General features: G+C 41.6%; 2 protein-coding genes across 2 annotated transcripts; both read right to left on the bottom strand.

Moving 5' to 3' along the window:
* Window positions 1–9,750: 9,750 nt before the first annotated feature.
* Window positions 9,751–13,226, bottom strand: batf3 (basic leucine zipper transcription factor, ATF-like 3). The gene is made up of 4 exons (XM_039782500.1): window positions 13,094–13,226; window positions 12,135–12,236; window positions 11,263–11,307; window positions 9,751–9,995 (listed from the first exon to the last, which is right to left on the bottom strand). The coding sequence occupies exons 1-4, from the start codon at window positions 13,175–13,177 to the stop codon at window positions 9,840–9,842; spliced, it is 387 nt and encodes a 128-aa protein (XP_039638434.1). The 5' UTR covers window positions 13,178–13,226; the 3' UTR covers window positions 9,751–9,839.
* Window positions 13,227–16,335: 3,109 nt separating this feature from the next.
* On the bottom strand, window positions 16,336–24,681 carry nsl1 (NSL1 component of MIS12 kinetochore complex). Its single transcript, XM_039782277.1, has 6 exons — window positions 24,368–24,681; window positions 23,172–23,244; window positions 22,878–23,011; window positions 18,866–18,920; window positions 17,486–17,553; window positions 16,336–16,981 (listed from the first exon to the last, which is right to left on the bottom strand). The coding sequence occupies exons 1-6, from the start codon at window positions 24,554–24,556 to the stop codon at window positions 16,742–16,744; spliced, it is 759 nt and encodes a 252-aa protein (XP_039638211.1). The 5' UTR covers window positions 24,557–24,681; the 3' UTR covers window positions 16,336–16,741.
* Window positions 24,682–24,689: the final 8 nt, after the last annotated feature.

The following is a 24,689-nucleotide window of genomic DNA, read 5'->3' as shown; positions in this document are numbered from 1 at the left end:
ATCCCAAAGCTTTCATGCATCACAAAAGCCATAAAACTCTTAAATGGAACTGCTCTTAACAATACACAACCCTGTGATGAAATATATCCGCACTCCTGTGTTACTCTTCCAGAGAAGTTATTATGAATAGGCTATCCTCCACAATTCATCGGAAGTGTTTGGAGAGGGTGTGTATGCGCTGGTCTGTTTTATGTGTGTGTGTGTGTGTGTGTGTGTGTGTGTGTGTGTGTGTGTGTGTGTGTGTGTGTGCGTGCATGCATGCGTGTGTGTAATTGGACTCATAATAACATTCACTTTCTTCCTGGTTTGTGTGTGTTGCTGTGTGATTTGTATTATTATTAATCGTTTCACTTATGTTTACATTGGCATATTTTCATGCACATTTTGAATTATCGCATTAGAAAAGCTGAATGGAAGCGTCAGAACTCGATAAAATTCCCACAATTGCGCAAAAAAAGGTGGACAAATGAGGACAAAAGACGCACTGGCGAGTCAGAGCGATGTTTAACAACGCTCCCACTCAAAAAGCGAGATTACAAAATTTTAGATATTTATTTACTATTTCATTCATATATTACGCTACTTCTGTGAACCCAAGACTTCTGTAAACTCATTTCAAGTTCCAAAACAATTGAGTATCAATAGATTAAAAATAACGTGACCATTTCACGAACTGCCGTGAGACCGGGTTGTATATGCAAATACACTTAAAAGGAGAATTCAAGAAGATGTGTAAACATGCCCTTACAGCTCATAGGGTTAATCAAAAAAAAAAAAAAAAAAAGAGTTGATTTGCCAGAAGTAGAAACTGTGTGTGTGTGCTGAAGAGAAACGCTGCACACTGTAAAGTCACTGTGGCATGTGCGCTGGGTGTGTATATGTCAATATATGTGCATGGGAACGTGTCTTCCTGCATGTCTGTGTCTTTATTGTGTCCTTTTGTTTATGCTGTGTGTGTCTGTGTAGGCTCGCTCATGACTACTGGGTTACTTCCTGCAGCCAGCAGTATTTCCTGGGTTGCTAGGCGACCAGTGTTGTCATGACGGTGGTGATTTCAGAGCTCATTTAGAAACTGACCTGAGCTCAGTTGAGTTTCACAATGACTCTGCGCCTGCGGAAAGTCTGGGGCGTTGAACGAGTGAAACCAGATACTGTACACAAACACGGAGCGTTTGTTTTACCCTGCTTCTAGACCCAGGCGGGTGGAGATAGACGCAGCAGCTGTGTCTTTGTTGCCCTTGTGTGAAAAGCACACAGATCCAACTCTGCTGTGTTTTATAGTCATTTTCCAAGCTTTTCTTTTGACACTCTCACCTGTGGTGTGTATCCGGTTCGACAAGCCCCACCCACCTGGTGCTCACCAAGGTGAAAAATAAACAAACACACCCTGAAAAGCAGGTTGACAAAGCATTTTGAGCAACGTCTCCTGGGAGGATCAAGCGCATTCGCTGGAGATTAGCTCAAACCTGGCTTCCTGTGGGGGTCATCTAGAAACTTTTCTTGTTGCATAACGGCAATGTTTTGTCTCCTCAATCCAGCAGCGCGACTCAATCTGTTCATTCAGGCTGTGAAAGGGCAACACCTTCTGTTGGATCCTGCACCAATCGGAGTTAATTTGATAATAAGATACATAGAATATGGCCAAAAGTCTTTGGACATTCAAACATTTTACCCAACATCTCAGTATAAAAACCTCTTTACCAAGAAAGTCTCCAAGTAACACTTACTGATGTTTGTACAAATAAAACATGGTAGTGCAGAATGACCATAGACAGTATATAACCTGGACCACCAGACCCCGTGTCTCTGGACGGAGACCAGTGAAGGATATTTGAAGCACTTTTCCGGTGAGCGCTGAGCGTTACTGAGCAGCCTCCAACTGAGAGAGACGACATAGATGTGACGTGAGCAACCTGTCTGAAAGTGTGAAGTCTTCTGGTAGCTGTGCCGAGAGAAATCTCAATCATTCCCAATCTTACAGAGACGGAGAGCGTAGGTATATGTAAGGAGATAACATAGACACAGGCTAATATTGCTAACTAAAATGCTAGTTAACATTAGTAATGAAACTTCTCCTGTACTATACGGTAATTCCTCTACTGTGTGACAGTAAGTCTCGTTGTTATGACCCAATCGTTAGCCTATTTTTATAAAAGCGTCTGCTACGGAGCCATAACGTGAGGTACAAGGTAATGGAGCCTTTTATACATTGTCGTGTTTCTTTAGAAATAAACAACGGACAAATAGAGTCTTTAAATGCTTCAGATGTAAAGTTATTCGCTGTCAAAGTGACGCCAAAATGAATGGCAGTCAATGAAATGCTAATGGGAGGTGATGGCTTGGTAGCATCAAAATGGCGCCATAGGAGCTACGTCTTCCGGGGAGAGGCTTACCCCCTTGAGAATGACTCTGGTACAGTCCAAGACCAATAGAAATGCTTTATTGTCTATAAAAGTATAAAACATAGGAAAGTAACTTGGCATTAGCCAAATGTCACTGATTATAAAACATTATTGGCTAATTTAGCTTTAGGTTCTTCCAAAATTGTCCAGCTCTTTGATTTTAGAACAGATATATTGTGCATTTTTAATAGTATTTTTTATTGTAAATTGCTATATTTTGTGTCTTGATGCTGCAGTACGTGTTTTTTACTGTCATTTTTTTTAATCTTGCACCAAAACAGTGAAGCGAGTTCCTTGTATGGGGAAAACCTGAAATAACTCTGATTCTGATGTTAGCTTTCAAACAATTGAATTTTTTTTCCAGTCGGGAACTCCAGTCCGAATGTGAGAAGAGCATTTGAGGATTCTGGCGATGCCTTCAGAGCAGCTTCTGTCAGACAGCTTTCTGGGTTTTTAAAAGACTGCCAGGTATATATGTTTTCAGGGACAGTTTGCCGTACCACATAGACAGGGAAGGCATGATGGGGAAAGTGACTCTGATTCTCCACTGGGAGGCAATATTACGAAACCCACTATGGCCACGCCAAGACCCGCCCTTCAGTAGCATTTATTGCCAGGCGTCCATGCTTACGCAAGGTAATGTGACCCCATTGGTACAGGTCCTATCCCCTAACCAATCGGCTATCCTAAACTTAACCACTCAAGGTCAAATGCCTAACCCCAACCAATCAAGCTGCTTCATAGGGGCGGGTCTTGGCGTGGCCATAGTGGGATTCGTAAATTTGCCACCGGGAGCGTTTGTGCTGTGTTCCGGTTTTGTTCCGTCCTCCACCGCGCGCCGTACCACACCCGGAGCGTCTCTCAGAAGCGGAGCGTCTTGCTGCCCGACTCGCAGATTTGATGGAAGATAGGGGTAAGAGGGTGAACGACACGCATCAAAAGTCAAACCGAGCCAGGAACACCGTGTGCATGGACGTCGTTGGGGGGCTGAAGCTACCCTATAATGTTCCTCAGCCCCCCCAAATAATAATTAGATTTCGATAAAAAATTTTTTACAGTGCACTCTGTATCACTCACTACGTTAATCAATCTTCCTGTCCCATTCATGTGTCTACGAGCTAACATTACAGTAGCTTTTGTTCAACAGGAGGAGGAATGGAAGAAGAGAATATGTCTGTCTCTTTTTACGTGGGACAACCCAGTGTAATTCTGCTAAATACAACATCACAGTCATTATTCATTTCACTTGTTTTCATTTTCAACAAATTGTATGCTCGAATACAATACACAATACACATTTCTATAGGCTCAGTCTGCCACTTTAAAAAAAAATAAAATAATAATTCCAGTGCTGGTTCCGTGGTATCAGAATTTTGGATAGTCATCACGGAAACAATAAATGGTCATGTGACAAGGGCTGGGAAGATTGGCAGAACAGGCAGCCAAGTGACTGTACTCTGATCCAGTGGAAATCACAATAGTCAGATTGACAGCACTCTAGCCCAATGAATCGGGGGGGCACCAAGGGGCGGGGCAATCATATTTTAGGCTGGGGGGGGTGCCACCCCCTTGCCCCCCTTCTAGCCACGCCTCTGGCCACACATTTATTTTTTATTTTTATTTATATTTTTTTGCTGCTTTTAAATGTATCCCTGTACGGTGTCCTTGAGTGCCGAGAAAGGCGCTTTTAAAGAAAATGTATTATTATTATTATTATTATTATTATTATTATTACATTTATCCTTCATAAAAACAGATGATCAGCTCTATGAATCACTATGTAACGTTCAGCGGGCTCAACATGGTGAAACATTTTCACTAATTAACCTCTGACACAGACAAAGCAGAGCAGTTTGGACTATTTTCACCAACCGAGCACAATTAGCATATATATTTTATGTTTAATGAATAAATGAAGTTTTTGCTGCTGTTTTGGTCAAAAAGCGATGTTACACCGTTACATTTTTATTTTAGACATATATTATACTATATATACATATTTATTTACCAATGTATTCATATATCACACACCTTTTGTGAACCTAACACATTTGTTAACTCATTCCAGACACCAAAACGTCTTTACATGTTTTCACCTTTACAAGATTTGAGTAAATCCAAAAAAACGAACTTCAACTTTTCAGCTTTAGGGCCAAATGATCTCTTTACTCATTGCTCTAGGACAAATTTGGGCGTCACTATACAGAAAGCTGAGTTTGTTCTGAACATTTTGATATGCTACACATGGGAATCAGTTATAAAATGCCCAAAGACCTCAGAGGGTTAAAGTTATTCCACTAGTTCTGACATAAATATCCGGGCCAATTTTCTGTATCACATCTAACAGCAATTATATCCTATTCTTATTTACTATTATGATGATTTATGAATGATCTTTTTGTAGTCACAAAGGCCTGTCATGTCTCCATCCCCAGACCAGCTGTCCGTTCTACACTGGAGCGTCAAAGGAAGCGTTTTTGATTCCTTCCAAGAATTTATAAAAAGGCCTTCGAAGAATAATCGTCAGTCCACTGAAATGATCCAGTTCCGTAGTTGGTTTGCGTCAGCGTCTTCTACATCGAGATTAAGTTTTTATTCAGTGTGGAAGAGGAAGGAAAAAATGTAAAAGAAATCCCCGACCAGTTTGATTGTGGTCAAATTTAGGGAACTATTCCCTTCAGCGATCGTCCTCCCAACGCAACCAAACCACAGCTCTTGGGTGCTGGTGCAGGTGACAGAGTTTACACGTCTGTGACTTCCTAATTACCTCGAAAGCGTCAGTAAAACGAGTAACATCCCAGAAGAACACAATTCATCATGTTGGTCCGCAATCACAGGAAACGTATGACACATTTACGTTTTTTTTTTTTGCAGTTTCCATACATCAGTTACGAGAATGCTGACTATATTCATCACTTTGTTTTCTGGTAACATTTCGACAACTTGTTGTGGTTTTTGAGTCTAATTTGGCTTCTGTATGTGTCATAATTCATTTTTTCTATGTTTTCATACACTTTTTAAATGATTAAAAACAAGTTCAACAGTAGCCTATTGTAATTGCATTATGTTTGATGACCTATATGAGAACAATTATTGAAATTCAGTCAGGAACCATCTCAACCATTTATTGCAACAAATGGAAATACAGTTATACAGGGCGATGAAGGCTCTGTTCTGATGACGCTCCCTGGATCAGCGAAGCTGCATGCTAAGATGACACAGGGAGCAAGCTGGTGAGACCCCCCCGTACACAAGAGTGGGCCCAATCCAAGACATCAAAACTATTTCAGACATAGTTATGATGACACCCAAAACCGGGTTTTTAAAGTGGACCGCCTGATGTTAAAATGGCTGTGAAGGAAGGGACAGTTGGGTTTAATAAAAGAAGAACGGGACAAGAATGGGACAGTTGGGTTTAGATAAAGAAGAACAGGACGGTTGGGTTTAGGAAAAGAAGAACGGGACAGTTGGGTTTAGATAAAGAAGAACGGGACAGTTGGGTTTAGGAAAAGAAGAACGGGACAAGAATGGGACAGTTGGGTTTAGATAAAGAAGAACGGGACGGTTGGGTTTAGGAAAAGAAGAACGGGACAGTTGGGTTTAGGAAAAGAAGAACGGGACAGTTGGGTTTAGGAAAAGAAGAACGGGACAGTTGGGTTTAGGAAAAGAAGAACGGGACAGTTGGGTTTAGATAAAGAAGAACGGGACAGTTGGGTTTAGGAAAAGAAGAACGGGACAGTTGGGTTTAGGAAAAGAAGAACGGGACAGTTGGGTTTAGATAAAGAAGAACGGGACAGTTGGGTTTAGGAAAAGAAGAACGGGACAAGAATGGGACAGTTGGGTTTAGATAAAGAAGAACGGGACGGTTGGGTTTAGGAAAAGAAGAACGGGACAGTTGGGTTTAGGAAAAGAAGAACGGGACAGTTGGGTTTAGATAAAGAAGAACGGGACAGTTGGGTTTAGGAAAAGAAGAACGGACAGTTGGGTTTTAGATAAAGAAGAACGGGGACAGTTGGGTTTAGGAAAAGAAGAACGGGACAGTTGGGTTTAGATAAAGAAGAACGGGACAGTTGGGTTTAGGAAAAGAAGAACGGGACAAGAATGGGACAGTTGGGTTTAGATAAAGAAGAACGGGACGGTTGGTTTAGGGAAAAGAAGAACGGGACAGTTGGGTTTAGGAAAAGAAGAACGGGACAGTTGGGTTTAGATAAAGAAGAACGGGACAGTTGGGTTTAGGAAAAGAAGAACGGGACAGTTGGGTTTAGGAAAAGAAGAACGGGACAGTTGGGTTTAGGAAACATGACTCGCAGGACACAAACCACGTCCTATGTTTTTTTACCCATCCACCACGCGAACCACCCTCCTTACGCGGAATTTCGGGCTTTCATACTACTCGCTACCGTTGTCCCTCTTAATTCTGCACCCTCCGCCGGACAAACAGCCAACCCCAGGAGGTGGCTAACCCTGCTGTCCATCTCCCGGGCTCTCATCCGTTCTGTCGGCAAAGAATTCTCTCAGTGGGGCCGGTTGCTCCATCCGCCGATAAGCGCCGCCCAAGACGACTGTGATTGGTTTGAAGAAATGCCGATAAACCAGAGCACGTTATTCTCCCATCCCAGAATGCTGTGTGGACTAGCCAGACCCTCCTCCGCAGCGCTGTGGAGGAAGGTCTGGCAATGCGATACTATAGGGCCTTATGTTTTCATGCTTCAGTTTTCGTGTCTTACTTTGTAAGTCATTTCTCCCGTGTCATGTCTTGTTTGTGTGTTTTCCCGCCTCTGTGATTGTCTGCCCCGCCCTGATGGGTTCCACCTGTTCCTGAGCCCTCCGGTCACCTGTCCCTCGTTACTACCCTCGTCACCATGTGGATTTAGTCTCTGTGCTTTCTTTGTCTGTTGTTCGATCGCTTGTCTTTTCCTGCGTCATTCCCTGTGTCTCTCCCAGTGTGCTTTTGCTTTTCAACGTGTTATTTCCCTGCGCTTTGGATTTTGTGTCAGATCTTCCGTTACATGTTCCCAGATTACCTGTCTGATTCTGGGCACTTTTTGTCTGTAAGCCGTTTTCAATGAATGAATCTTAATAATCTTCTCAATTCCTCCACGTCTCTACACTCTGCACTTTTGGGTCCGAGCCTGCAATTCCAAGTTGTATCAAGCATGAATACATTATTTTTAACATGTATATAACATATACATGTTCAGTCATCAGTTCCTTTGAGCTATTCCACAGTCTCGGATGAAAACAAAGGGTGACCATGCCTTCTCCGTTGTGGCCCCCGAGACTCTGGAACAATCTTCCCATTCGTATTAGGTCCTCCTCTACTGCCCGAGATCTTTAAGTCTCGTCTTAAACCGCATTTTTATTCTTTGGCGTATGATTTAGTTTAGGGAGATTTGTATATTAGTGTGTTGTCTGTATGAGAACATCCCCAAAGACCCCACACATCCTGCGTATGCGCTCTTTAACCTCCTCCCCTCTGGCAGGCGCTACAGATCCCTGCGCACAAAAAACAACCAGACATAAGAACAGCTTCTTTCCCACGGCCATCACTCTACTGAACGGCCGATAAGTGGGGTCACCCCCACTTTGGCCACTCACCTACACTCACCCGCTTCTCTACACATTACATACTTATCATTCCAATATGCATCTTGCACACTACTTTGCACTATTACTTTTTGCACCTTACATCCCACTCCATGTGTACTTGTCTTGTTATAATGTCTTATTTGTATATTTGTATTTTTGTATATTATGTTGACATGTGCCTATATGTATATTGTTGTCTCTATTGTACAGTATGTTACTACTACATGTCTATTTATTGAATGTATAGAGAGTTATCACCTACCGAAGTCAAATTCCTTGTGTATGTAAGTATACTTGGCCAATAAAACAGATTCTGATGTTCATTGTGTCTATATTTTGATTGTCTTCCTTTGTTTTTATAACATAATATAACTTTGTACAGCACTTTGTTCAGCCTAGGTTGTTTTTAAATGTGCTCTATAAATAAATTGACTTGACTCGCAGTTTCTAGACCCTTTGTGAAGATTGCAGTGTTAGGAAGTGGCGCGACTGTTGGCTAAAACCTCCAGCACGAGTGTTTTCAGAGCAAAAGTATGTCGCTGTTTTGTTACTACCACATATTATTACATCATACGTTGATTACGTTTTTCTTAGAAATATACATAAATCATGAATAATAAAGACTGAAAATGTCATAATCCAATATAGTATAGATCATTATTTTTTTCAATCTGATTTGCTGCAACTTTACAAACAACTTTATTTTTCAACAAAAAACATATTAATTATGCCAGTGCAGTTTTTATTCATGTATCATGTTTGTTAGTAAAATATAATAAATATAATATAAGGAACATATGGAATATGAACAAGTAGGCCTACATTATTAATAATATTGATAATAATACAATGTACTGACATGAGCTGCAAAATAAAAGCTTTAGCCAGCAGAGGACACTCTTCACTGAGAGTATACACACCTGTTCCCCTCTTCCACACAATCCCCCCTCCCTCTATTAATCTCTGAGCATGGTGAACAGCGCCCTCCGTTGGTTCACTGATGCATTTTCTTTTTACATAGTCTTACAATTAAGTGCTTCCAACCTTGAAGGTACAATTTCCCGACAACAAGAAAGTGCAAGTACATTAGCTTTAAATAAGACAAACTACAAAGAGCCATTTGAAAGTGCAGCTGTCATTTAAATTTTTATTTATTTTTCTATCCAAGGATCAGTCGGAAGAGTTGTGTTTTTTAGCCTGCTGCTGAAGATGTGTAGGCTTTTTTTCGGGCTGTCCTGATGACGAGGGCTCATTTTTACCATTTAGGAGCCGGGACAGCAAACAGTTGGGATTTCGTTGAGGGATTGGGTGTCCCTCGCTGTGACTGAGGGTAGAAACATAGCTGGTTGTTTCAACGTTTAAGAAAAGTACTCCTTAACTGAAAGAGAGACAGAGCAGGGACCCCCTATTACATCTATTGTATGAAATTAAGTTGCATATTAAACTGGACCTACAATAAAGTGTAGGGCAGCCTAAAGCCTTTACATACCTTTTTAGTGCATAGAATACTAAGCCATTAAAATCATAATTGTCGGCATGATTTTATAAGTTACACACACATGTGGCTCAGTGAATCCTCACTGTATCTGTGGATGGCTACCTTAGAGACTACCTTACCTATAGGTCAGTAAGCCTATCATTAATGTTTTTTTGTTTTTGTTTTACAATAGGCTGATTTAATTTAGCTAATAATATGATTCATGTTAAGACATAACTTAAAAAAAATTAGCAATAATTTGGTGGCCCCTGGGCAGTAACTCTGAAGACCCCCTAGGGGTCCGGGGCCCCCTGTTGAAGATCTCTGCTTCAGACATAAAGTTACACTGCTCATCCCTGCAGACAGAACCATTACTCGTAGCCCCAGACGCAGCGTGCCGCCGTGGCGTTCGGCTGCAGACTGGACGACGTGGAGCAGGCAAAGGAGCAGTGCATGATGGGACAGAAGGGCTCGTGGGCCCTGAGAGTCTCGGACAGCAGGCGCTGCTCCTCATGCAGAGAGTCCACCTGCAGACAAATCAACAAGCAGAGATTGACTTTACCTGGGGTTCATTTTTCTTTTTTGTGTTCAGTTTGTTTTTAGAAGTTGTTGTTAATGCACTCTGCGTCTTGGTTCACAGATGAAGTAAAGATTTGTTGTGTAAAAATGAAATGCACACTAGTGCAGTATATGGTGACGGCAGAAGAACACTGAACAAGAACATGGCGACGTGATCTAACGGATTACTGAACGGGCCTACTGGGCACAGGCGCAGGGGCCAGGAGTGCCAGGGGTCCTGACTCACATGTTGCTAAAAAACACACACACAAAGAGGCGTTAAATGACCAGAAACTGACACAAAATGACTACAAACGACCAAAATTACTACAAAGAGACCCAAGACGGCTAAATAGATACAAGACAAACACGCATAACGACTAAAAACAAATGCAAAACGACTACAAAGAGAAGGAAAATGACCACAGAGACCCAAAGTTACTACAAAGAGATGCAAAATGACTAGCCTGGTCCTACCAGACTCTGGTCCACTAACCTGGTCCTACCAGACTCTGGTAGACTAACCTGGTCCTACCAGACTCTGGTCCACTAGCCTGGTCCTACCAGACTCTGGTACATTTCATTAGTCCAGAGAGTCTGGGCTCTCTCCATTGACAAGTGTTAACTTCCTTGAAGTAGTACTTGAAACAGTACTCTGTTGAAGTTTAAAACTATTGGATCTGCCCAGAGCCACTCTGGATCTGCCAGAACCAATCGCTAACGCTTAGCATCGGTAGCGTTAGGCGATTTTTATATATATAAAAAAATTATATATATATATATATATATATATATATATAAAAATGTTGTATGTATATATATATATAATGGCTAAATTATCACAGAGATGTGAAACGACTTACAATACATAGAAAACTGACGCAAAAAGATGCAAAACCAACAGGAAAAGATGCAAAACGACCAAACAATAGATGCAAAACAACCAGAGATGCATAAGGACTACAACGAGACTGGAAATTACTAAAAATCAATGCAAAACTTATACAAAGGGCAGCAAAATAAGCAGGGGCCCATTGTCTCATAATCCATCCACAATCCCAGCAGGGACCAATGATATCTAGGGACGGGTATTGGAAACTAGCAATAGCTATAAATGCTGTGATGCTGTACATTGGAGATTAGTTGTACACGTGTCTACGTCTTAGCATCTGTCCCTATTCAAATAAACAGGAAATGAAAAAATTTATATCCAAGATGAATACATGTTGTAGATACCTCTCTCTTCAGCTTTCGGTTCCTCTGCTCCAACTGCTCGCAGGCCTGGAGGAGGAAGAGGAAAAATAAAAGGGAGGAGAGAAGAAGAGAACAGGGAGAGGCAGGAATGATGAATGGAAGAATGAAGGGTTTAAAGGTCCCATGGCATGAAAATTTCACTTTATGAGGTTTTTTAATATTAATATGAGTTCCCCGAGCCTGCCTATGGTCCCCCAGTGGCTAGAAATGGCGATAGGTGTAAACCGAGCCCTGGGTATCCTGCTCTGCCTCAGGGGCGATTCTACGATAAGACACGCAATGTGACTCGCATACAGTGCCTTGCAAAAGTGTTAACCCCCCCTAAAAAGGGTCTAAAATCGCCCATGCTCGGGATACATTCTTTTTTCCTACTCTTATCCTAACCTTAAAGGGGATGCCCCTAAATTTGACACATCAAAATGAGATTACAGTGAAAACAGTTGTACAATGTCTTCAGTGGCTCTGCAGAAGTTCTTAGTTTGAAAAAAATGATTCCCGATACCATGTGGGATATCTCCCATTGTGATTGAGACTCTGCTCAATCAATACTTGGAACTTAAATTCAACATATTTCTGCCTCTGCAGTAAGGAATTTGCTCATTTTAAACTAAATCTGGTGTCTTGTTAGAGCTACAAATTCATAGAAGTGCATAACTCTTAGTGAGGAACAGAAAACTATGTCCTCACTCTCTGAGTCTATAATTGGTGCTCACAAAGGTGGAAGTACAAGAACATGCACACGCGCACACACACACACACACACACACACACACACACACACACACACACACACACACACACACACACACACACACACACACACACACACACACACACACACACACACACAGTACCTCATGCAGAAGGTCAGCTCTCTGTATTTGCCTCTTCCGGCTCTTCTGGGCTGAGACTCTGTTCTTCTCTCTCTTCAGCCTCCTGCCTTCATCCACTGAACCCTGAAAAACATTCAAATATCTAAAAGGAACTACACCTATGTTATATATGTTGCTGAGTTGTTGCTGTTGTTGTTATGTGTGCTTACATTATCCAAAATGTATCTAACAATGCCCAAACCCAGAGAAATCAGTCCTTTTATTCAAGGTAACGCTCAATAACATTTGGTCGCCTGTTAATGGCGCCATATCCCCTTTTGTGCATGTGTCAGTGTTGTGGTTCTCTAACCCCTAACACCCTGAACCCTGAACCCTATCCCCTAACCCCCTAACCCTAAACCCTAATCCTAACACCCTAAGCCCTAACACCCTAAACCCTAACCCTAACACCCTAATCCATCTGCCCTTGGCTTCCCATTAACTACTCAGTCGTCGGACGAAGCATCGAGGTGACTTTTTTTTATACCTAACCCTGTTCCGTTTGTTATGGAGAGGAGAACTTAATTCGTCTCCCGGTAAAATCCTCCCGAACACTGAAGGAAGCTTCAGAAAATGATATATTGTGCATTGAAAATCTCAGTATTCTATTCATTCAATCAGCAAGTCCCATTTTTGTAGTTTAAAATGTTAACCCATGAATATGTTGTTGAGGTTTTATACGCGTCATTGCAACCACACTTCCATTTTCATTGTTTTGGCAGCAATAAATTCAATCTGAGCCCTCACAGACAATCATTTAACTCTCACACACAATAGTGTTGATAGTGAGCCCTGTGGTGACTACAGAGATCACCCTCTGTCTGTTAGCACAACCCTGACCTTTGCCCTCTCTTTGGGATCGGCTGCAGGTTGAACCAGAATGATGATAAGATAAGATAAGATAATAAAGACACTATAACACAGCATCAGTTGGATCTTACCTCACATTGTTCACAGATGAGATCATTCTTGCTATTCTTCTGAGGAGACTGGCAGGAAGAATCACAGTCTGACATCACAGACATTACACATTCACATTAAAAATCGGAGAAAAAAACAGGAAGGTATCCTGCACGCGGGCTCTGTCCGAATATAAAGAGAGTTACTGTATTTGTGGAGTGGGCATCCAGTCTGGAGAAGTTTAAAATAAACCTAGGTAGAAAACAGGCTGCAGTTTCACTTCAGCTTTCTTTTCACTTTTCAATTCCGCTGCTGTTTGAGAAGAAGCAGCGAGGGCAATTCACATAAGTCATATGACACAGGGCACAGTTGACCAGGGCACTTTATGGACTGACAGAACACATCATTGAACCACATCGTTACCTGCAGTGGTGTAGTCTGCCTTTGGGGAAGTGGGGGCATATCATAGTGGGGGGTCTGGATGTCCTCCCCCAGGGAAGTTTTGAGCGTCAGCAACTTCATTTTTGTTGCATTTGGATACGCTTTAATGCACCAATTTACGGTGGAAATACCTTTATTTAGCCTATGCAAAGACAAAGAACATAGATGTCCATTCAAAATATATCAAAAATGTAATGGAAAGTATTTTGTCGTGGGTCTAAATGGGAATCCTGGAGCTTTCTTAGTGGGTATACTGCACATACCTGCGTATCACGTAGACTACACCGCTGGTTACCTGCTCCTTCATCATGATTATGTTGTTTCAGGGTTTCCCCCAGTGTATTTCTGGTGGCTCAATAGCTACAGACACAGAAATGGCACATCCTAAGGAAAGCTCATTGTGGGACTGGCTCTAGTGGCTGTAATTCTGCACCAAGGCTGAATTTTGGGAAAATTAGGGGACCACTAAGGTCTATATAAAAGAGACTTCAGATACAGTATTAGGGGACCACTAAGGCCTATATAAAAGATACTTCAGATACAGTATTAGGGGACCACTAAGGTCTATATAAAAGAGACTTCAGATACAGTATCAGAGGACCACTAAGGTCTATATAAAAGAGACTTCAGATACAGTATTAGGGGACCACTAAGGTCTATATAAAAGAGACTTCAGATACAGTATTAGGGGACCACTAAGGTCTATATAAAAGAGACTTCAGATACAGTATTAGGGGACCACTCAGGTCTATATAAAAGAGACTTCAGATACAGTATTAGGGGACCACTAAAGTCTATGTAAAAGAGACCTCAGATACAGTATTAGGGGACCACTAAGGTCTATATAAAAGAGACTTCAGATACAGTATTAGGGGACCACTAAGGCCTATATAAAAGCATCCAAAGAGCACCATGTCATGGGACCTTTAACAACTTTTCTGAGTTTATTTGGACTTAATACCACATACACCGTCTTGCTGCTATAAATACTCTCTAGATCGCTGTTTCCCCAACCTCTTTTCTCTCATTAAGTAGTCTCGCATTGCCAGACCTTCCTCCACAGCACTGCGGAGGAGAGTCTGGCTAATCCACACGGTATTCCGGGATGAGAGAAAAACATGCTCTGGTTTATTGGCATTTCTTTAAACCAATCACAATCGCCGGACGGAGCAACGGTGCTGCTGCGAAATATGCTCAGGAAGGAACTTGTTCTGGTGGAACATGTGGACGTTGAAAAGTTGTTTTACCCCCAATTTCCACCGGCTGCATAACGGCTCCGAACGGCAGTGGAGTCATTAGGTTTCCATTAGAGTCAATGTGTGTATTTCCACTGACTGCAGAACGGCTGCGTTAAGACTCCAGCACAGCTCCGGCAGCTGACACGCAGCGGAGCCGGTCTGCAGCCGTTCTGCATCCAGTGGAAATCTGGAGTCAGTTGTGCGACAGAAAACTCCGATTGGACAGATAGTCTAGCTAGCTGTCTGGATTTACCCTGCAGAGATCTGAGGAGCAGTTAACCATAGTCCTCACAAATCCACCAGTTTAAAATTACAACACAAAGAAAGAGGAAGGTAAGATATAATCATTAAGTAAACTGACTGTCATATATTTATAGATATTTCATATTATATTCAATGCACGATAGCAGTACAGAAGAACTGATAAACTGTATAATTAACCCAAATAATGACTGCAGTAACTGCAGGATGTTTGTGTAAAACAAGTGCTTTGGATTAATTCAAGCAGAATAGTTTTATTTATTTATTTTTTTAGGAACTTGTAATACATTTCTTTGTATGTTTTTATTTTTAACAATCATACATACTTAGGCTTTTTTTCCCCTTGACAAATTCTGTGTTTTCTCTTGTTGTTTTAACTGTGAATTTTAGATTTTAAAAAAATAAACATTTTAATTTGTCCTCTGCATTTAAAGGTGACGTAAGTAAGCCTTATAAAACTAACTTTCTGTCACATCTGCTGAAACTGACCCTATGTTCCAGTAGAACTACATGAAGCAGGTCATTAAAAAATAAATCCGGCTCCCCTGGCACCACCTACAGCCTGGAGTGAGATTGGCAAAAATCCACAGCTCCCTGTTCAGATGCACCAATCAGGGCCAGGGGGGGTGTCTAACTGCGTGTCAATCACTGCTCATGCACACACATTCATTCTCCCTTGTGGGGGGAGGGGCTTAGGAGACCGCTTTGGGCTTTAGCGGAAAGGGGGGAGGGACTGAGAAGTTGTCGATGTTTAGTCCTGTTTCACAATCCTACAGACCTACAAAGTAGTAGAAGCAGCTGCAGGCAGCTTTATTTGTACAGTACTAGTAGTATTTCAAAGTGCTTAACATAAAACATTCAAGAGCAGTTAAAACCATCAGTGTGTTGTCTTCCCGTTGACTATGCAACTTTATTTTTTTTCTGGGTCAAAATTTAAAATTAAAACGTTTAAAAGTTTTGGTCGTTTTTTTTTCAACACTTCAGTCACATTTTTGAAGCTTTTTCCGACATTGGTCACTTTTTCAATTTGTTTTTTTCAAAGGCTCTAAGATTAAAGATAAAACACCAAAATTCAATGAAAGCATCGGACTGATCATTTATTTTACTTGTGAAGAGCGTTGTTGGGTACCATCCACGTTACTTTAAAAAAATAATTATTATTTGGTTGAGAGAAACCCAAATTTCTGATATAGAAACTTTTAGAAAATGGGTCAAATTTGACACGAGGACAACAGGAGGGTTAAAAAAGAAAATATAAAAATTGCTTAAATAGAATGAGACAGGTATGAAATACAAGAATAAAAGTTTCAGACCTGGGGACCAACTCTGACCTAGCATACATGTTTACTATTAATCCATTACTTTATTTATTCACACAGGTGATGGTTTCATTAGAAAAATCATTTTTTAAAAGGAAATAACAGTAAATATTCTCTGATTCCAGCTTGTTAAATGTGAATATTGTTCTAGTGTCTTCTCTCCTCTGTGACAGTAAACTGAATATCTTTGAGTTGTGGACAAAACAAGACATTTGAGGACGTCGTCTTGGGCTTTTGGGAAAAAAAATTTCACAATTTTCTGACATTTTAGAGATCAAACAACTAATCGATGAAATAATTTACAGACTATTCATCCATAAAAACAATCGTTTGTTGCAACCCTAGCGTGTAAAATCATAAGTCCTCTGCCCAGCGGCATAACTCAGTCGGTTCACCACTGACGTTTCCGTGGTCATGGTAGCAGGAAGTGTCACTGTGGCGTGCCCTCTGCCACAGGTTTCTTACTGGGCGGCCTATAGCACACTGCGGCGGCTGCTTCCTCTAAAACTCTCTTGATTGGCTGCCTGTTCCTTGTTGTGCCGTTCACTGGAGGCAGCGCGGCGTCTGATTGGCCGTTCACTTCTCTGTCAATCTCCATAGTGGCTTGGCTCGGTGTCATGTTGAGGATCTTACAGAGGCCTTCGGCTTGTTCCTGAAGCTTGTTGATTGACTACAGCCAAAAGAAAATACAAATAAAAATACATGTGCCAATAAAGCATCAATAGATCCAGCTATAAAACTGGTTTGGTGTGTTCTAGTGTGTGCAACGTGATACCATGACTTTGCGTAAACATACACGCCACTTTCTAAAGCCAAGTGGCGTGTTATCTTCGCATTTTGAGCGTCGTACACGACGGACGGGTTGGGTTTAGGAAACGTGACACGCGGGACCCGATCCTCGGTCTCCTGAGTGAAAGTCCTGTGTTGTTTGACCCATCCTCCACCCTGACCAACCACCCTACGCGGATTTTCGCCCTTTCATACTACTCGCTACGGCGTCAATTCACACGCAATCGCAAGGTAATGTAAGCCAATGGAGGCCAAACGGCGTTGATAAACACGCTAAAAAGCGATTATGCGTCTTGATAACACGCCAATAATGGCATACGAATTGGAGTGTCATACATACGCCACTTTATGAGATCAATCTGAGGTGTGTGTGTGTGTGTGTTACCTTTATGACCCGGATGGCCTGCTTCACCATCCCGGGAGCTGCTGCTGACAGGTTGTTCATGATGCTCTCTGGTCACACACAAACAAAAAAAAAAAAACAAAAAAAACAAAAAACACACACACACACACACACACACACACACACACACACACACACACACACACACAGTGTTGTTACACACTAGGGCTGGGAAGCCTTCAAAAAGGTTTGACAGCGGTACCTGTACCAATGCCAGTAGTGTGACTTCAATACCGGTTCCTAAACATTACATTTTTTTCCCCCCATACCAATTTTATGAATCAAAAAGAAATTATAACATGACAGCATTTAATGTATGTCTGTGTATGTATATGGGTATATGTATGTGTATGAATATGGGTATAAGTACATGTGTGTGTATATGGGTTTATGTATGTATGTATGTATGTATGTTATGTATGTATGTATGTATGTATGTATGTATATATATATATATATATATATATATATATATATATATATATATATATATATATATATACATATATATACATATACATATATCTACATATATTTTTTTGATTTTCAGTGTTTTTTGTATTTTACTTCATTGTTGTCGGTTGTGTTGTTGTTGGTTTTTTTCAGGAAAAGCCCTTTATAAAGTACACCTTATTGGATCTTGGTAGAAGCGTGCTGCGTGCTTATTGGCTCCCTGTTGCTGATGAGATTTGCTCCTCAGTTATTGAAATTGGGTATCGAATGACAAGGCACTTTTCCCGATACCAGATACTTTGGAGGCGGTTCGGCCGGTACCTAAAAAGTACTGAATTGGGCGCCCGGCCCCGGGTTCCACTGGGTCAACTAACTGCGTCCGGTTTGTTTGTTCCGCAATTCAGGGCAACAAGCATCGAGTGGAAAACGTATTATAAAGAAATCGACTTAGTGTGGCGAAATTTGGGAACCTTTGACACGATTCTGAGATACTAACGCATTCAAACACTGATGCATGTTTGAATGTGTTTCCCTGCTACATTTGAATTCACACTTGGCTCCAAAAGTCTACTGAAACTCGCAAGGTGAACAAACAGCACTGATGCGTTTAGGCGTTTCCGTTCAGAGGGGGTGAAACTTTCAACTGTCCAGCTTAAAGAGAAGTAGCTCTTCCTGATTATCATATAGGAAGAACATGTATACCTAGGCCTAGGACAAAATAGGACAGGATTTTCTAACTGGTGCTCAAGAAATGAAGTGTGTTAATCAGAAATGAGAGGGTTTTTTTTTTCACACGCCTGTGTGTTGTAGATGAATACGACAGTGTCGACAGAACACGTTTCTGTTGATCCCGAACCCTGAAACATTGTGTACTGCGTGTGTACAAGCGATTAAAAAAAAAATAGCTACCTTGTTTGGGATCTTTGACCACCTCTTGAGGTTTGACTGCGTGCTCGTACAGCTCCTGAAAAACAAACAGCAGCAGATGTCAGAAAAAGCAGACAAAGGGACACATCGGCTCCGGATACTGCGGTTATAATGAGGTCTGTTTGATTTGTTTTCTCTTTGTGTATTTACATGTGTTAAACCTGTATTGAACGAGGAGTTTATTACACCTTTTTCCTAACTCGCAGTACACGTAAAGTTGGTCAACGGTCATTTAACAGGCTGAACATCAGTCTGTGGAGTCCTAATGGATGTTTTTGAGCTGTGGCTGTGGTCAACAGTCTGCAAACTTTCTGTGAAGTGCAGTTTTCGTCCCACTCAACTGTGATTGTTCCATAAAACTGAGCTGTCATGTGTGCCTCACATCCAACACCATCGACACACTTCACTGCACATTTATCAGCCCTTAAAAGGAACGCGGCGACTTATTGGGACTTTAGCTTATTCACCGTATCCCACAGAGTTAGATAAGTCCATACATACCCTTCTCATCTCGTCGTAACTCTGTCTGACGCCCTCACCGCTAGCCTAGCTTAGCACAGATCCTGGAGGTAACCGGCTCCATCTAGCCTAGCTTAGCACAGATCCTGGAGGTAACCGGCTCCATCTAGCCTAGCTTAGCACAGATCCTGGAGGTAACCAGCTCCATCTAGCCTAGCTTAGCACAGATCCTGGAGGTAACCAGCTCCATCTAGCCTAGCTTAGCACAGATCCTGGAGGTAACCAGCTCCATCTAGCCTAGCTTAGCACAGATCCTGGAGGTAACCGGCTCCATCTAGCCGAGCATAGCACAGATCCTGGAGGTAACCGGCTACATCTAGCCTAGCTTAGCACAGATCCTGGAGGTAACCAGCTCCATCTAGCCGACCTTAGCACAGATCCTGGAGGATCCTGCTCCATCTAGCCTAGCTTAGCACAGATCCTGGAGGTAACCGGCTCCATCTAGCCTAGCTTAGCACAGATCCTGGCGGTAACCGGCTCCATCTAGCCTAGCTTAGCACAGATCCTGGAGGTAACCGGCTCCATCTAGCCTACTGCTCCCAATAAGTGACAAAATAACGCCAACATGTTCCTATTTACATGATGGGATTTGCAGAGTCACAGCATGTACAAATAACAAGGTCACATGACACACAGCCATCTTCTAACCGTATACACACTGGGGACTATATTCTCAGAAGGGCGAAGCACTGCTACTTCTGCTACTTGGGCGGAGTGATTAGTGCTGTTGTTACTCCCTGCTCCTCACCACGGGGCTTCTCGGGTGCTGTGAGCAAATATGAGTGACTATACAAATCCCAACATGTAAATAGGCAGTCCCTCCAGAAAAACCTGTTTATGCGATCACATAATTCAATGCATAATCAGCCAAAGTCCGCATATTTATGCGGGGGGGCGCATTTTTTCCAAATATGCCGCACTTTCGCTGCATAAAAGTCACATATATCTTAGCCAGAGGTGTCAAGTAACGAAGTACAAATACTTTGTTACCTTACTTAAGTAGAAATTTTGGGTATCTATACTTTACTGGAGTAATTATTTTACAGTATACTTTTTACTTCTACTCCTTACATTTTCACGCAATTATCTGTACTTTCTACTCCTTACATTTTAAAAATAGCCTCGTTACTCCTATTTCAGTTCGGCTTGTTTTCATTCCGGCTCGTCATTGTTCAAAAACAAAAAAAACCAAAAAAACTATCCAGATCGCTCCATCCGGAGAGAGTGAATGTGATTGTGGTTGGATGAGAAGTATAAACATATACCATTCCGACACCCTATTGGTTTGTACGCGATCCATCGCACCTGCACAGACCCGGTGCTAATACAGCACCGGTGCCTTAACGACCGTTATCTACCGGACCGAAATAACGCGGATTTCGGTGCCTTATTTAGGTGCCACTTAAATAACTGCGCGCTTCTCTCTGATGCTCCGAAAACGGACGTTAGAGGGAACTGAAACATCGCCGCACGGGACGCTAGTTAACACTACAGTTGGCAGCAGGTAACGTTAGCCTAGCGTTAGCTAGCAGCTGGAGTAAACACGGTTAAAATGCTGAGAACTAAACGGTGTAAAAGTGTGTCTGTATTTTACTGGAGAGGATTCTAACTCCAGACTGTAGCTGCCCTTGTCTGAAAAACACAGAAGAGATGTGTCACCTTTTTCAGCCCTTCTGAGTCTGCAGGTATGATTTTAATATAACCTTAGCTATTATAGTCATTATGGCCTTTAGAAAAATGTTTTTTGTGGAAGTGGGGTTTTGTCCCCACGTTTTGGGGTTAAGCTTTTGTCCTTAATGGCATTACATCAGAGGGTCTTCAATGTTTTTTAAGCCAAGGACCCCTTACGCTAAAGTGAGATGTAGCAGGGACCCCCTACTACATATTGTATGAAATTAAGTTGCATATTAAACTGGGCCTACAATAACTGTTAGGGCAACCTGAAGCCTTCTTACATACCCTTTTTTCATAAGCTATTAAAATATTAATGTTGGCATGATTTTATAAATCATATTTGAATGTTACATATGTGGCACAGTAAATCTAGGATTAACTGTATCTGTGGGCTGATATCTTAGTGACTACCTAACCTATAGGCCAGTAAGCCTATCATCAGTGGGAATTTATATTTGCTAATAATATATTGGAATTATGTTAAGGCATTTTCATTTTTTTTTCTTTTTAACCCTTGTGTTGTCCTTTGGGTCCCAGTGACCCGAAGGACAACACAAGGATTATGTACTTCCGTTTACTTTGTTGAGAATTGCTCTCTAAACCCTGTTTCTTGTAAAGTAAGTAAAGTTTATTTCTAGAACACAGTTCTAGACACAGTTTAAGCTGACCAAAATGCTGTACAAACAAGAACTAAGGTGCTGTATTAACCCTTGTTTAGAGAGCAATTCTCAACAAAGTAAACGGAAGTACATAACCCTTGTGTTGCCCTTCGTGTCACTGGGACCCGAAGGACAACACAAGGGTTAAAGACTCAAAAATTTACAATAATTTGGAGGCCCCCCTGCAATGACTCTGAGGACCTCCTGTTGAAGATCTCTGCCTTACATTACTTTTACTTTTATACTTTAAGTAGTTTTGAAACCAGTACTTTTACACTTTTACTTAAGTAAAAAGCTTGAGTTGATACTTCAACTTCTACAAAAGTATTTTCAAACCCTAGTATCTGTACTTCTACTTGAGTAATGAATGTGAATACTTTTGACACCTCTGATTGTAAAATGTTGCGTTTACTTCACACAAGAGCAGCCATTTTCCCTCGTTGCCATGGGAACGTTATGAAGTGACGTAATTACGAGACGTGAACATCATCAAAAAGCAGGGTGTTGGGGGGAATCACTTTTTTTTCTCTTTTTGATCAAACCGCAGTTTTTGCAAATTCCCGCAATTTCATCGCATAAAATTGCATAAATATTCCGCATATTCCATCGCATTTTTTAAGAAAACGTGCCGCATAATCAAGGATTTTTGACCGCAACAATCACAAAAAAACGAATTTTTCTGGAAGGACTGATTAGGAAAATGTTGCCGTTATTTTGTCAGTTATTGGGAGCAGTAGGCTAGATGGAGCCGGTTACCTCCAGGATCTGTGCTAAGCTAGGCTAGATGGAGCCGGTTACCTCCAGGATCTGTGCTAAGCTAGGCTAGATGGAGCCGGTTACCTCCAGGATCTGTGCTAAGCTAGGCTAGATGGAGCCGGTTACCTCCAGGATCTGTGCTAAGCTAGGCTAGATGGAGCAGGTTACCTCCAGGATCTGTGCTAAGCTAGGCTAGATGGAGAAGGTTACCTCCAGGATCTGTGCTAAGCTAGGCTAGCGGTGAGGGCGTCAGACAGAGTTACAACACGCACGGAGATGAGAAGGGTATGTATGGACTTATCTAACTCTGGGGGATACGTTGAATAAGACAAAGTCCAAATAAGTCGTTGTTCCTTTAATGAAGACAAAGACACTGCGACACCCACCATGACTTTACGTTCAGCTTTGAGGGAGCGGACCGCATGAGTCAGGATCTGCGTTGGGTACCCACGCCGCCTCGTGGCGGTCTCAACAATGGTGTCATCCAGCAGGTTTTCCAGATTCAGAGCCTCGTCCTCGGCTGAGTGTTGGCGGTGGAGGGAGAGGAGGAACATTAAAGTTCATTAAATAGAGCTGGACTTTAGATGACATGACCACTTTTTACTGATTGAGGATGCAATGTAAACCTTAAGCTCCTAAAACTAATTATATAGAGTTTGAAGAGGCATAGCATGAATCACCTTCAACATCAGGTGCCTCATCCCAAGTCTGTCCGTTCACCAACACGTTGTCCTGAACAGCGGCTTCAAAATTCTGCGCAGATACAAACAATGTTCACGACTGAACACAGTTTCAACAAACAAAAAAGCTGCAGCCATCATCAGATCACATCAAACTAAACGTCCATAATTCAGCTACAATACATTATACACATTCATATAAACATTCCCACAGCCCTATGTTCCCACATTTCTAGGATTTTTCCAAAATGAGCTCTTGTGTTCCTACATTTCCCTTCAATTTGAGCCCTATCCTCCCACAACATGTTTTAGGGGAATAAAATCTGATACAAATTTATGAAAAAGGAAATGTGGGAACATAGGGCCTAATTTTGGAATAACAAAAATCTTAGAAATGTGGGAAGTGTGGGAACATAGGGCCTAATTATGAAAAAAGTCTTAGAAATGCGGGAATAGAGCTGGGCAATATATCGATATTCTATCGATATCGTGATATGAGACCAGATATCGTCTTAGATTTTGGATATCGTAATATGGCATAAGTGTTGTCTTTTCCTGGTTTTAAAGGCTGCATTACAGTAAAGTGATGTACTTTTCTGAACTTACAAGACTGTTCTAGCTGTTCTATTATTTGCCCACTTATTTATTATATCCACATTACTGATGATTATTTAGCTAAAATCTCATTGTGTAAATATTTTGTGAAAGCACCGATAGTCAACACTACAATATCGTTGCGGTATCGATATCGAGGTATTTGGTCAAAAATATCGTGATATTTGATTTTTTATGTGGGAACATAGGGCCTAATTTAGAAAAAAAAAGTCTTAGAAATGTGGGAACATAGGGCTGTGGGAACACATAGGCACGCTCCCCCTCTATTACCTTTTAGCCGAAATTACAATTTGAACGTAACAAGTTTTTAAAGGGCCTTTAATCGGGTTTCTGCTGGTGTGTACGAACGCTGAAGCAAAGCAAACATTAAATACGCCATTCTTCGAACGGGATTTGGTGTGAAGTTCTCTGAGCCAGAGAGAGACAACGCTGCGTGCTTGTGGTAACACAAGTCTGTCTTAAAGTCGGTTGACACTTGACAGGAACAGTTAGCTAATTGCTGTATTATCTCTATATATATCTATGTATTATCTCAAACAAATGGTACAGTTAACGTCCGTAACGTTAGGATGGAGACAAACCGCCAGCAGCTCCTGCAGTAAAACTCGCTTCGTGTCCTCCGCCATGCCCGTCTGTCCGTCGAGAGCCGTCTTCAAAATGTCTTTGTATTTATCCAGCTGCTCGATTACTTGTTTCTTAGACGTCACTTGTACTCTGTACTCCTGATTTGGTTCATCACTGGGTAAAGATTCGCTCTGTTCGGGCTCCATCTTTACCGCCAAACTTTGTTTATATTTTTTTGACGCAAAACCGGAATTGAATACGTAACGTCCTGGTGCGACTGCCAATGTTACCCCCGGGAACAACAATTCCAGCGTGGCAGAAGAGTTCCGCCCCGTCGTA

The sequence above is a fragment of the Perca fluviatilis genome, chromosome 18 (assembly GCF_010015445.1).
Source record: "Perca fluviatilis chromosome 18, GENO_Pfluv_1.0, whole genome shotgun sequence".
Classification (NCBI taxonomy): domain Eukaryota; kingdom Metazoa; phylum Chordata; class Actinopteri; order Perciformes; family Percidae; genus Perca; species Perca fluviatilis.
The sequence above is the reverse complement of the archived record's forward strand: the minus strand, read 5'-3'. Positions and strand labels throughout refer to the sequence as shown.